This window comes from Micropterus dolomieu, linkage group LG23 (assembly GCF_021292245.1).
Source record: "Micropterus dolomieu isolate WLL.071019.BEF.003 ecotype Adirondacks linkage group LG23, ASM2129224v1, whole genome shotgun sequence".
NCBI lineage: Eukaryota > Metazoa > Chordata > Actinopteri > Centrarchiformes > Centrarchidae > Micropterus > Micropterus dolomieu.
The window spans coordinates 21602966-21617406 of record NC_060172.1 but is presented as its reverse complement, the minus strand read 5'-3'; the positions used below and the strand labels follow the sequence as shown (position 1 = coordinate 21617406).

Sequence of the window (14441 nt, the reverse complement as noted above, 5' to 3'; positions counted from 1 at the left end):
ACATGTTCTTCTTGATAATGCTTTGAAAAAGCCTCAAAAAATAATTCTTGATTTTTAATCCTATTAGAAAATATGGTTTCCTTTCCCCATGCCGGTGCTCCAGAACTTTTTCCTGGAAGAAAGGGAGAATAAGCCTGCCAGTAAGTGTGAGCTAATTATTCCCATTTGCCTCAGCTATTTTTCTCTCCACCTCCCATATGATATGTGACTCTACTAATAATGGCAGTAATAACTGTTTCATATGATAGTGTAGTCTCTTTCTCAACCTAACCTGCTTTACAGCTGTATAGCAGAAGAAACAAAGTTGACATTTACCTGACACCGGTTTCTCCACAGGCAACACACACAGTCAATGACAACTATACACATCTCTGCTTTTAATTATTATACCTGTCTGCACCTCTAAATACAATGCAAGTAGCAGCTGCATTGAGCTTTTTTTATTAAAAGCTGAATGTTACACTCAGACACACAATGTGCAAAGAGAGGTGGCAAAGATAGAAGAAGCACAATGCTCAAGGTCAAAGAGAAGTTTTCCTGTGTCTTTCAGAGGGGATAACCGCAAGTGAAAGCTCTCATAAAATGCCTCCTTAATTCCTCTCCTTTATCCCACCAAGGCCTGCATTCCGTCTCCTTTTTCCTCTTTTTCATCCTCTCATGTTTTATGGTCCTTGTCTTGGAGAAGGGGGACTTGTTAGGGATCTTTGGAGATTTACAGTCAAGTTTTTTTCTATCAGAGAGAACACCGTACCAATCTTCAGGCCGATATGAAAGGATGTTTCACAGAGGCACTCTTCCAGGAAAAAAAAAAGACAGCTGTCTCAAAAGTTTAACTTTCCTGCTAAGATTAAATTTTGAGAGAAAGTTCTGCTATCTGTTAAATAAAAAGTCTGTCAGGCATTTCTTATTTTGTTATTTACTTTGGAAAACTTTTAAAAGCCTATCCCCTAAATTGCTCAGGCACAGATACTCTGAATGCATCAAAGCTTTCATGGTTGCATACTAGGGGAGGTGGAATGCTTGACATTCCACATACATACACACACACACACACACACACACACACACACACACACACACATATGTGCACTTACATACACACACAAACACACAACACACAACCACAAACAGCCAGCAAATTGATTCAGACAGCTGAATATTTGACATCTGAGGACCCGAATAGCTTCGTATTCAGCTGCTCAGGGGTCTTAAAACGAGCAGTTGGCCCTTAGCTGTTCACCCATAACACTAATCTTAATGTTTAAACAGATTAAGAAATCAATCTGCAGATGGCACAGCGCTGGCAGAGATGTCCAGTGCAGGTACAATGGACATTTTAGTAATTTTGCAAACATCATCAACTTATTATTGCTTCAGATACTGTTACTATACATATGTAGAGAAACTGTATTATACTAATGTACCAAATGCATGTTTGGGGTGACTCACTGAGTTCAGACTGAGGAGAAATTCACAGTCACTGTGACCTTTTCACGGTCTGTCTTCTCCGTGAAACAGCATGAGCCAAGACCAATCTATCTCAAAACCATAAATGTGGCCTCAAAATTTGCATTCATCTGGCAACATTTTAAAACATAAATCAAGCATGTTGTTACAGTAATGTCTGTATAACTGCATTGCATATTTGTTATGTCTGGATAATTTCATTGCCAAGGTGTCATCTCCGATGTATACAAATAAATACTCAACAGTATAAGATATAGTATGGACGAATACTGGTGTAATTAACTGAATCATGCACGAGGTCATGTAGTGGTAATGGGGAAGTAATGTTAATTTGATATTGCATTTGTTAATGTAAACACTGTTGGCCCATATTTCAAAAGTGTAATATAATAAGTAATTATTAAATTAACCTTATGATTCCTTTAAAAATTAAACTTTTAAATCAAATGAAATTAAACCATAACAAAAAATGATTATTAAATAATGCAAAAAAGGGGGATACGTTGCCAATGTACATGCTGAAAATCATTTCCTAATGTCAGAAAGAGGTCAAAACTGAATAAAAATGCAGTTATTTCAAAAAATAAACCCAAGACTCTTGAAATATGACCTTGAAGAAATAATTATTCCATTACTATGAAGCAAGCAATGTCTGTTTCATCTTGTAGTGCAACCAGATTCTCTCTACCATGACACCCCGATACCCTAATGTCACAACGCTAACAACTGACATCCTACCTGAGAAACGCATCCAGCACCTTTTGTTTCCATACATCTGCCAATACATTTCCCTGCTGCATTAAGCCACATTTTGGAAAAAGCTATGATATATTCAGGTAAACCAAATGTGTGCTGTAGTATTATCCTTTATGATGATTGTAAGGACAGAAATCCATGATCCTGCCAGACTCTGGAAAGCAGGGGTGGCCAGATAATTAGAGAGAAGGGAAAGGGATCAAGGGTGGACTGCAGGTTGAAAATGAAAATAAAGATGTGGGTGTTGGAAAAGAAGTGGGATGAAAAAGGGTTAGCAAATTACAATAACCGTGTTGAATAAATGATTTAAATGTCATACCTCAGCCAGTGCTCACACACGATGAGTCCACTAAATAGGCCTGCAAATTTAGCCTGGAAAGTAATTACACATAGGGTCTTTCTAGTATGGGAATAACGAAGAAATTGTAATTATGCCTCATTGCAAAATTTCTCCATCCAGGAAATAAAGCTATTATCAAGTCTTGAATTACATGAAACCAAAAGAGCAATTTGTAAAAAGATATTAGCCTCTTTTGAATCCTATAAAAGAGATAATCCCTCTTGCCCAGTGCTCATCTCTCTCTCACTGTCGGTCCAAAGCTTAAGTCCCTCAGTGGTAAGTGATCGAAAGGACAAAATTGGCTACTTTCGGGACTATGTCTTATTTGAAATTCAAACAACTCTTCACAGCCATTGGAGCACCTTCGAGAGGACGGAAGACAAGAGGAGTCTCTTTCATCGAACTAAACGTCTTAGAAGTGAGCTTCAGCACTGACATTAAACAACAACAGCCGCGAAACCGGCACCACTCTAAGGACTGTAATGGAGTCAGTTACTGCATTTGTCTTTGAAAAACCAATATGTTTATGCTAATGCTCTGACTTTATTAGAGGATGTAAGTCACACTCTTTGAGATGCAATACATGCACGTGCAGGCACATGTGCACAGACAACAATCTGTTGACTTAGACAACAGATTCAGCTGATATTTTTGGGATAGTTGCCAACATATGTATAAATCTGTAATATTAAATACCTAAATATTTTCTATGAATCACCTCTTAGTTTACACTGCACTGAATAACTCACATAATAAGACGTGTTTTATACTTGAGGACTCAACACTCAAAATAATCTTCCAGTTAAAATTTCTGCATTGACTTATAAATAAAACAATATTTGTACAATTGTACAATACTTATAATACTTATTTGAAATCAACCACTAACTTTAAAGAAGGTGCATGTTGAACTTTATAAAAACAAGTTCTTGTATGTAAAGAACCAAAACAGATATTTTTCAACTAATTGCAACAGAGCAAAGTATGCAAAAAGTTGGTAAAACGGGGTTGTATTTTTGAGCAACTCTGTGCTTGCCCTAATCCCATCTTCTTCTTCCCAACAGGCAGCAAGGAAAATTAATCTGAAACCTACTGTGCTCAAAGGCGTTTGCAGCTGAGACATCTTTCCTTTCTCACACTGCCAGTGGCACTTTGGAAACACTCACCATCTCAGTGCTCCCATCAGCATGTGCATCTGAATTTGCCACATTCAGCACAACAACTCCCAAAGCGCACACACACAAACACACGCACACACACACACACACACACACACACACACACACACACACACACACACACACACACACCAACCAACCGACCCAAAACAGCAATGCAATTCTGAGGCCTCAGTAGTATCCCTTTGCTTTTCTGATAATAGAAGAGTCCTTGGCTGATTTTTCATTTCCAATCTCAGAGCTCTGCACTGGAAATGCCATGAAATAGACCCCCAAGCCTGACCCCTGGTGTGATATGGAATAACCTGCAGAGAACATCAACTGTTGAATTTGATGTTCAATACAACTTTTTACTGATGCTCTTTCTGAAAAAGGTAGGTAAGTGAAAATGTGAATGGTTGAAAATTGAAATACTTTGCACATGCATGCATTCACTTACTGTATGCAAAAATACATACACACACACACACACACACAGCGCGTGAACACACGAATGCACAAGGCAGCCCAGTGGGCAGAAGGATAATGGAAGAAGACTGTGTAAATCCCATATGTGCTTAATCCAGACACTTACAAGAGAGTGTGATTCATACTCTATTACACTCGACTAATACAGCTGAGAGACGCACAGGGCACAATCATTTCAGCAGTCATGAACCAACAAAATAACACCCATGAATCCTCTTTATGGAGACTTTACTGAAGAGGATGTGAAAGGTCAGGAATAAACTCTTTGTACTTATTAGCCATTAAAAGATTGGTGGCTTTGCGCGTGTGTATATGTTAGTGTGTATGCGTTACTCTGCCTGTAAATGTGTGTGAAGACAATGAAAGTTTGCATCCGTTTAATTGAAGGAATTTCTCTGCAGGGCTCCCGTATGTGAACTGTTTATTATACAAAGCTCAGAGCCTTTTCTGCAGATCACATCATTCTCAGGCTATTTTCTCTCAGGAAGTGGGGGGTGAGGTTGATGGGGTTGTTAAAGTTACTAAAGTAAAAGTAAAAAAAATTCAATTTAATTTCAACAGTTAATAAAGACAAAATTTGAGTAACAGTTACTTTAGCTTTTTAGCTTATTATTTAGCTTAAATTATGTCGCATTGTTAAAAACAAATGCAAACTGTACCTAAATTCACACGTTTGAGTAAACACATTTTATCGAGTGACTTCATCCATCGCTTCCCTTTCTACGTTGTTTCAATTCTGTTGAATTAAACAGGCTTTTACTTATACAAGGGTTTTAAGGTTCTCTAATTTATGTTTTTTTTGTGTATCCTATCTATGTTTTAATTTGGTGTATCTCACTTTGTTGTATTGCATTGCATTTTCTTGTGAAGCCCTTTGTCATTTTTATCTGTGAAAGGTGCTATATAAATAAACTTTACTTACTTACTTACTCATTCTGACATGACCAGTGGGAATGTTAAAGTACTGAATTGGTTAGTTGTAGTTAATTTGTATTGTATGTAAGTATCGTTCGCCTGTCTGAGTCCCTTACTGTGGCTAACCTTCATCAGTGATATTTGCTACAAAATTCCACTGTAGTTGCTATAGTGGTACAGCATTATGTTGTCTTCACTTTGGTCTGTTAAACATTGCAATACCTTGAAAATCCCCACACCACCAAATAGCTAATTGGGTGCAAAGCAAGGTACAGTCCATTGCCAGTAACTGTTCATGCTTTACTCCGAAATGTGAAAGTGGGTGTGTAACCAATTTAATGCTCTCAAACCATCAATTATGCACAAGGCTAAAATGCTGGGCCATCCAAGGTTTAGGTGATTTGGTTTGTTCGTTTAGCTCAAATTGTATTCAAACTATGTGCTAGAGGCGGCACAAGCTAAGTACTGCAGGATTGCAGTGAAGGGCACTTAGCAGGGTGAATGGTTGACTTGGAGAGTGTGTGGGCTCATGTTCTAACTTGATTTGAACAACAATATTAAACTTTTGAGTATGCATATTTTGATTCAAATAGAAAAGTATTGAAAAAAAACTGATTTGATACACCACTTCCTTTCAATGGGATGTAGTCAATGTAGTCAAGGTTGTAGATCAATATAAATCAGTCACAAAAGCTACTGCAGCTATCTACAGTAGCCTGCTCTTTGTACCCTTGCTGATCTCGAAATCTATCCAAATGACAGCTGTGTTTATCATTTTCTACTTTCCAACTATCGAATATACACAATAAACAATTCTGACAGTGAAGTAAAATGCACTGCACACAAAAACAACAGAAACATCAAAGCTCCCAAATTGTTCATGGCAGGGGATGCTCACCACTGGTGATCCTGTTCCAGGCAAAACAAGTCAGAGAATGAGCTGGCCATATCTATTCTCACCACCGAGTGTTCTCTTTAGCAGAGGGGCTAGTGTGTGTAAGGTTGACGGACGAAGCAAAAAATAATAATAGCCACATACTATCAATCCCCTGAGGAGAGGTTTTAAAGTGAAAAATTTTTCTATGTACTGTGAATGCACTTGCTGTGAAAACAGAGCACCGACGGGAAAACACAGACACATGAAATGTGGGACAGATGCTATGACACAACAAAGACAGCAGCTTATTCAAGTGACAAACACACAGGAATCCAGGGGGGTGGGGGAGGGGATTTAAGGTTGCTCTCCAACCCTGAAAAAATATAATAATAATAAATCCTGTTTTTGTGCATTTTGTGCATTTCTCAAGCACCACAAACCGAACACAGTGAGTACTTTTGTAAGACTGCATCTCTCGTGTGGCTGCTGCTGTCTGTCAGTCCTTAACTCACCTTTCTTGTCCCCGAAAAAGAGGGTCTGCTGTGCTGGGTTTGACCACTGGAGGGAGGTGTTGTCATTATACTCCACACGGCAGGTCAGGTTCGCCGTCCCGCCCTCTGTCACAGTCATGTTCTGAACCAGAGGGTACTGACCGCTGATGCCTGCAACGTGACACATAAGAGAAACATGCAAGACGAGATGAGGATGCATCAGGAGGGAGGGAGCGAAAGATATAGAGGCAAACAGCATGCGAGTGAGACAGATGGTACATTTTTGATTGCTTGATTTGTAAGAGTTGCTTTGTTAATTAAATTTTCTTAATAAATTTACATTCAGCATAAGGGTGATCATATATAATTAAAACTACAAGAGGCTATAAGAGTAAACTATAAAGTGATATGACTTTTATCAAGTTGGTTCATAAAGACGTATATAAATAGAGGGAATGCTTTTCTGGCATCGGAGGAGCACATCAGCTCCTCACACTACAGGACAGAGAGAGGTAATTTGATTTATGTGTTTAAAAAAAAGATTAACACCCTAATTAAAAGGCAAATGTTCATGCAGGATGGCCAGTCACTACCGTGTGCTAAATTGGAACCTTACATTGAACACACAGTGGGCATTTAGCCTGCAGTACCAACCCTGAAACCTCAGCTACACAGGGAAGACCAATTAAAAACTGGTCTCTGTGGACTCTGTGTGCATGTGTGGATGTAGGTGCGTGTATTGGCTGCATCCAGTGTGAGAAACAGAAATAAACAGATCTATATAATTCCGCAGAGCTAGTTTTCAGCACCATGGACAGGTCGCTTTTGCAACTGGCACTACCGGGCAGTTTTCAGAACCCTGGGCATCTCACACTGTTGTTGTGTGTATTAGTGTGCTTTGGTGCATTTGTGCTTGTGTGAGCATGGGGGGGCAGGTTTTAAAGACTGAGTGAATAAAGCACCCCCCCCCCAGGGAAAAGATCTTACACAGACAGACAGACAGAAAGAAAGAAAGAAAGAAAAAGAACAGAGGACTTATTAAATTGAATTTCCATTCAAACGCTGTTAATGTGTTGGATCCCATTCAGCAGGCAATTTTGTGTTTTCCTTACTTCAGCTAATGACTGCACAGGTAAGATAAACAAAACCTCAAATAGCGCCCGTCTACAGGGTTAGCAGGTGAGGCAAACCCCGTCAGTGACAAACCTGCGGTGAAGGACACGCTGGGAGGAGAGACAATGAGGTGAAGGAGGGAAAAAGAGGCAGAGAGAGGGAAGTCAAGGAGCACGGGTCATTTCCAGCGTTGATTAAGGCCTCCTGAGGTTAATCATGCGTGTGAGAGATAGAGAGGGAAGAGGAGGGAAACGGAGGAAAAATGGATCTGAGCTATGGGAGGCTAGGAATATGTTTTATTCATGAAAGTTTTGCATGAGGCATGATCTGCCAACGATTTACCGTTCTCCTGCGCCTACCCTCGCTCTTTATTACTTCCTCTCTTTAAATCACTTACTTTTTCTCATTTTTCTCACTCATGCAGTTGGGCGACATACAGCCCAGTGTGATGCATTTTATTTCTTTTGTGCTGGCCACAAAGGGAAGTTAATGGTTAACCTCCATTCCGAATGGTAGAAATTATGAATTCTGAGTGAGGTTCTGCACAATATGACACAGTGTATAATTTCAGTTTATTACTGCAGTGGATGTATCACTGCAAATTGTCACTGGAGACACTCTGGGGATATGCTCGCTTGCTGTATTGTCAGCTGACAAACAAGAAAACATGAGATTTGAGTGATTTGATTAATTAAAAGTGATTAAAAAGTGCTAAACACGCCCCTTGGGAATATGGGTGCTTCCAAAATATCCAACTTTTCATTGAAGAGTATGAAATAAGAATACATCACAATGCAATAGCATTTGAATTGTAATGCAAGAAATAAATAGGTGGCAAGATAGAGAGTACATAGTATACTGTAGATATGTTTTTGACCAATATTTCTTACATTTCCTTTCTTTCCCTTTTGTTCTCTCCATTCCTCTCCTCCCCTCTCCAGCAGTACTAGTGGCTACACAAAGTTACAATAGTCCGGGGATCCCTCTGCCTAAGCCTTGCGTCAGTGTCTGGCGCTACATGTCCAGTGGGACTAAAAGGGCCAAAGGGGCCACAATGATGGTTATATTAGAACAGTGCAGTGCTCTGTGCGCCTAATTGGCCAGTGGAGTAGGTTCCCTTATTCTCCCCTCTGGCCACCCAGACCTGATTTCAACGCAGCTCCTGAGGGAAGGAGCCAGCTGTTCTCTCCTGATTTCCATGTCTAAATTTAGGTCCTTTCCTCACTTCAACTCCACACTTTCTCCTACTTTCAGTTTCTTGCTCTATCTTTTCCAGTTCACGTCCATTCCACTCAATTCATCTCTCTCGGTGCCGCGCTACCTCCTCTAGTTGATCCCTGAAGGGTTGCATTGCCACTTTCCACTTTCTTTGTCTCTCCTTTTCATATTCTCTCTGTCTCCTGGTGCACCCCAGTCTTTCAAATTTATCTTGATCCTACCTCCATTCTTGTGCTCAATTGTGCTCTTTCTCTCATGGAGAGTGGGGTCAGTTTAATTGCCCTCCTCTTTGACTGACATGCCAAGGCTAAGCCAGGTCAACAATGTCCTCATCTGCATGACATTATGAAGTAACGACAAAATGAAATTAGCTTTGCTTTATTTAGCTAGAATTAATTAATATATATGTCACCATTAATAGTAGATACTACAGAGCAATGCAAGACCCATTTGAGATGGTGACTATTGCAATGTGGGTTACAGCTGCCTCTAAACAAAAAGCAAATCATTATTTCCTCTGGAGACACTACACCAGAGCTCATACTCACGCTCCACAGCTGTCTCCCCAGATGAGCTGAATCTTATGTTTTAATGGGACCACTCAATACCCTCCCTCCACCAGTGTATGCACTGGCTAATAATCAAGGCTGGTCAAAAAGCATCCCCACAATCATTTGGACTTCTCACCACACAAAGTATTGCATCCAGAATTTCTCTAAAGACCAAACTGTTACTTATCCAAAAAATACATCCCTGTGCGGCCAGTAGAGATATTCACAGGGCACAAAAGCACATTCAGACACACAGTATCTGTTGCCAAAGCAAACTACCGGACAAATAATACTGATAAGAGTATCCTGCATGGTTCCTGTCTGCTTTCCAACATGACCTTTCAAGCAAGAGCAGCTGAATCTACTAACCTTTCTTATTTAGGCATTCAAGAAGCAGAGAAAAAGAGAGAGATGCAGGCAGACAGACGGACAGCCTGGAGCTACTGACCTTTATACCAGGACTGGAGCTCAACTGAGCTGTAGAGCTATGATGTATGGCTGGGAATACAGGATTACCAAATAGATAGAGGCAGTCCACACTTTTGATTAGCCGATTCACCTTTTAAGCCAATCGAACATACCTTAAATGCAGACTTGAGATTTTTCTACTGCAAATTTTAATTCATAGTATCATTCCAGAGTCTTGTTTTAGTTTCTGAGACAGTATGGAAACTCTACAAAAGACACAAAGGACAGTTTGAGTCTTTATCTTATTGAACGCCTTCCTTTTCTCTTCCAAATACATAACCTCTGGGTTTGTTAAGAAACGTTAAAACACCACACTATACCAAAACTGCATAGAGCAATATTTTATTATTAAAGTTACTTATTTTTAGATTTACCCCGCGACCCTGTACGCAGGATAAGCGGTTGACAATGGATGGATGGATGGATGGATGGATTTTTAGAGGTAGAAAGCAGTACGAACACATGCTGAAGGCTATTACCATAATAATTATCTGTGAAAAATAAGCATTTCAAACCACATACAGGATAGGCACTATTGCATAGCACTGACACTGTAAAGCAGTGGCTCACTGTTCCATCCAACTCAGAAGATCATAAATGGGATGCAAAAGATTACATAGGACATGACAGCTTTGCCATGACCAGTTAGTATCTATAAGGTTGCACAGGTGGCTACACAGCTGGATACACAAGCTTCTCAGACTGAGGGATTCTCAGAGTGTCAGGCAGCAGGGTGGCCTTGTGATTGGAACGACTGTACAAGGTCAAGAGTTTGATCATCTCAAGCGCTGTGTGTGCGAATTCATCAACCAGCCATGTATCCAAGTCACAGTGTCCTTGAGCAAGAAAACTTATCCCTAACCTCTTCACTGGTTAAGAGCCTCGGCAAAATGTTGAAAATATAAATGTACTGTAACTTCCAGGAAGGGATTTATTTAGTTTTTCTGGGCAAGATCCTCTTTTAGCTGATAATATGGAACACAAAATGTTGTTAGTAACTTCCTGGAACAGAAGCTAACATAGCAGACAAGTGCATCATCACTCCCTGCCCTCGCTCTGGGAATCGTCCTCCCACTGTGACAATTTTCACACACACTTCTTCCGTTTTCTTAGGAACATGGCATACACACAGTCTTGTTTCTTTCTCTTTCCCTGTTAGAGGTCATAGTAAGCAAGCCTGCTGTCTCTGTCTTCTGCAAGTCAGAATTTGTTGTACTGAAGGAATAAAAATGCAATATAAAGCATTTAGTGCAGTTTTGGTTGGAATGGGGACATGGTTACATTTACATTTCCTTCACTGCAGTCCCGATGTACTAAGGGAAAATACTCTCAGTTAGCTTGCATATATTACAATGCAATGGGGCTGCACTTGCATGGGATACAGATGTTTACGTGACCAAAGCAAGTGTGAAAAAAATATACGACATATGTATTTGCCCATGAAAAATTCAAATAAAATTTATGGAGATACTATCTAAATATCAATTTTTAATGTGGGTCCTACTGTCTACATCTTCTTTTTCAACTAAAACTAAAAATCAACTAAAACTCAAGGCATACACACAAGCATTATACATGTATGGGTAATATTTTCTGTTCATAGGCACCACGCTGGCAGAATGGGTAATAATGTAAAATGACATTTTTTTAAAGTTTCGTGACCTTTAATAAACTGTACGGTATGAGCTAAAAATATTAATATAAATCACATTATTATAATTCAAATAGCTATATTTTGGGTAATGTAGCATCTCTCCCTTCTGGTTCCTATAACTGAAGTTATCTGTTTTTTCTGCTTTCTTCTGTTTGTGTTTCTGAGGGAACTGCACGTTAATTTCCGTGCGTGTGTGTGTGTACGTGCACGTTTACAATCTAAATTTGCTCTTTTGACAGTGATAAGATCCCTGCTGTGAGCAAATTGAATGCAACCCCTGCAGAGGGCGGAGCTACCTTTGTATTCAGCGCTGGCGTACAACCACCTCAGGACAGACATTTCGGATCTGGAGATATGAAATTAATTATCCGGCACCAGAGAGGCTGGCGATGACAGTGCTGTTGTCATTTACATACAGTAATTAGACTGGGCAGCTGTTGGTGCATCACAAACTTGACGTCCAACTCAAGCCCTGGAGTCAGGTCAACAAAATATCACCTACTTCTCCACAGTGCTATTAGGCATTGTGTGGCATGGAGTGACAAAGAGAAGACAGTTCAGTAGGAATCACAAGCTGGGGAGAGTGAAGTCTTTTTGGCATGTTTTTGAGATGGGAGGGTTGGGGTGGGGGGGTGGGGGGGTTCCGGTAGCATCCGGGGTGTGAAAGGCGTTAACAGACGGTGTCAAGATAGTGAGAAAACATCTTGAAAGAATTTCACCTATGGTAGTACCGTCTTGTACGTACAAAGCACTACAAGAAACAAACATGCCAGAGGACACGGCAGTTTCTCTTTTTGATATGGCTGTTGCCACAGCTGAAATTTTATGTAATGCAGGGGCAAATCCTATATCATCAGTTATAAAAAGCCCACGCACTAATATTCCTGCCCTTGATTCAGCCATATCAATTTAAAGGGCAAAGATATAAACCTCTGCCCATTCTCCATGTGTAAGCTGCCTGAGTTCGAGCTCACTCAGTCCAGAATGGCCAGAGATTTCACTATTTCTTCTGAGCCAAGGGCAGACAACTCATGGGTTTATGACAGAGGTAAACCTGGCCTTCATAAATTCTTCATACACTGCTTTCTTCCAGCTGGCAGAAGCGAGCAGAAGAAGCTGAGAGCGATAGGTGAGCTAGGTAAGGACAGAATTACATATTTTGACAGATAAGTGAAAGCAAGGAATGAGGGAACGGTGTAAACAACTGAAGCAAGTGCAAAAACAAAAGGAACAATATCTTAAATGCTTCCTTTGAGCAAAGGAGGACATGTTTCTCACATAGTTACATTTGCTGAGAGAAACAGGCATTTCAATTACTTTACCCTGATTTAAGCATAAAACATAAGCAGGTGTAAGTACATTTCGCCTCTTTGTACATCACTTATGTATATGCTGTGTGTGAGTGTGGACAGTGTGCATGGGTTGCGTCTTACCAGTGAAAGTGCTGGCTGAAAGTGAGCAGTCCTATATACACTAAATGTTATTTTCAGTTCATCCTTTGTAGAAATAGAAAAAATCCCAGTGTCATCTGTTCTATTTTCAGCGCTACAAGGACACAGAAGGCAAGCTTTGGCTACGTACAGTATATCCAGCATCAAATATTCCACTCTATTCCCTCTTTAAATATAAGGCCAAGCAATGGCAAAGCAATATTAGCAGTCATCCACACACTTGCTGGCTTAGTAGGTTTTGTAAATGAAATGTCATGAAAGCATAAGGTCAGGGAAATCAGATTTATTGTGGCTATTGAATTTCTCAAATTTTCTCAAACTGATGTGGAGGAGAAATTCTTCTTTTTATCACAAGAAGCTATTCATTTCTTAAGCTTTCATACGGGGTGAAAGCAGGATGATCGCAGACTAGGGTGGCATTCATGAGGGAAATCCGACTAATCAATTCTGCCACCAGAAACTCCCAAATTCCCCAAATCAACATGCCACAGTGTGATTTTCTAATGTGTGATGTGTTGACAGATACTGTTCATTTAAGAGTGATCTGGGGAAATGCTTCTCGCCCCCAGGGGAGATCCACAAGATTCAGTGAGCAGAAAGTGCCAGTTTTAAAAGCAGCTCTTATCATTTGACTTACTTTGCTGCAATGCTCTTTTACCACAACTTCCATTCAGGGCCCACAGTGGCAGGGGTGACACTGAAGATCTCACCTCAAAGCAAAGCAGAGTGGTCTGACCCGAGATGAGTACATCTGACCATTTCATTTGAGGAAACTCATCCAACTATCTAAATATCTGCAATGTCCACAAATAAACATCCATACATCCTCTAAGAAATTACAGAAAAAAGACGCTCCTTATAATATCAGCACCCCCCCCCCCCCAAAGCATTATGGGAACTGTAGTTCCAAAATTTAGAGCATGATTATCCTCTAAATAGAGCCAAATCAGTAATAACATGAGTGAAATAAAAATTAATATGAACTTTGCAATATACCTACAGTGGGGGAAATAAGTATTTGACCCCTTGCTGATTTTGCAGGTTTGCCCACTTACAAAGAATGCAACGATCTATAATTTTAATCATATGTACATTCTAACAGTGAAAGACAGAATCCCAAAGAAAATTCCAGAAAATCACATCATATGAATTTATAAAAATTGATAACCATCTGATGAGGAAAAACAAGTATATGACCCCCTACCAAACAGCAAGTATTCTGGCTCCTACAAGCCAGTTAGTCTTTCTTTAAGACACAGCCCCAATCCCAACCAATTATCTACATCAAATACACCTGCCTCACCTCGTTACCTGTATAAAAGACACCTGTCAACACCCAAACAACCAGCATCCAACATCACCACCATGGGCAAGACCAAAGAGCTTTCTACGGACATCAGGGACAAGATTGTTGATCTGCACAAGGCTGGGATGGGCTACAAGAGAATCGGAAAGCAACTTGGAGAGAAAAGATCAACTGTCGGTGCAGTTATC

The 14441-nt window shown here is 40.1% G+C and overlaps 1 protein-coding gene across 5 annotated transcripts in view; it reads right to left on the bottom strand.

The window, feature by feature from the left end:
• The window catches only part of cadm2a (cell adhesion molecule 2a), a 221271-nt gene that overhangs the window by 54651 nt on the left and 152179 nt on the right, over nt 1-14441 (bottom strand). For 3 of the 5 annotated variants that reach the window (XM_046039851.1, XM_046039852.1, XM_046039855.1), the window contains one exon: nt 6514-6663. In XM_046039851.1, coding sequence (XP_045895807.1) covers nt 6514-6663 — 150 coding nt within the window. Of the gene's footprint in view, nt 1-6022; nt 6089-6513; nt 6664-13584; nt 13709-14441 lie in introns of those variants that run through there. The other 2 variants (XM_046039850.1, XM_046039854.1) reach the window with 2 other exon arrangements.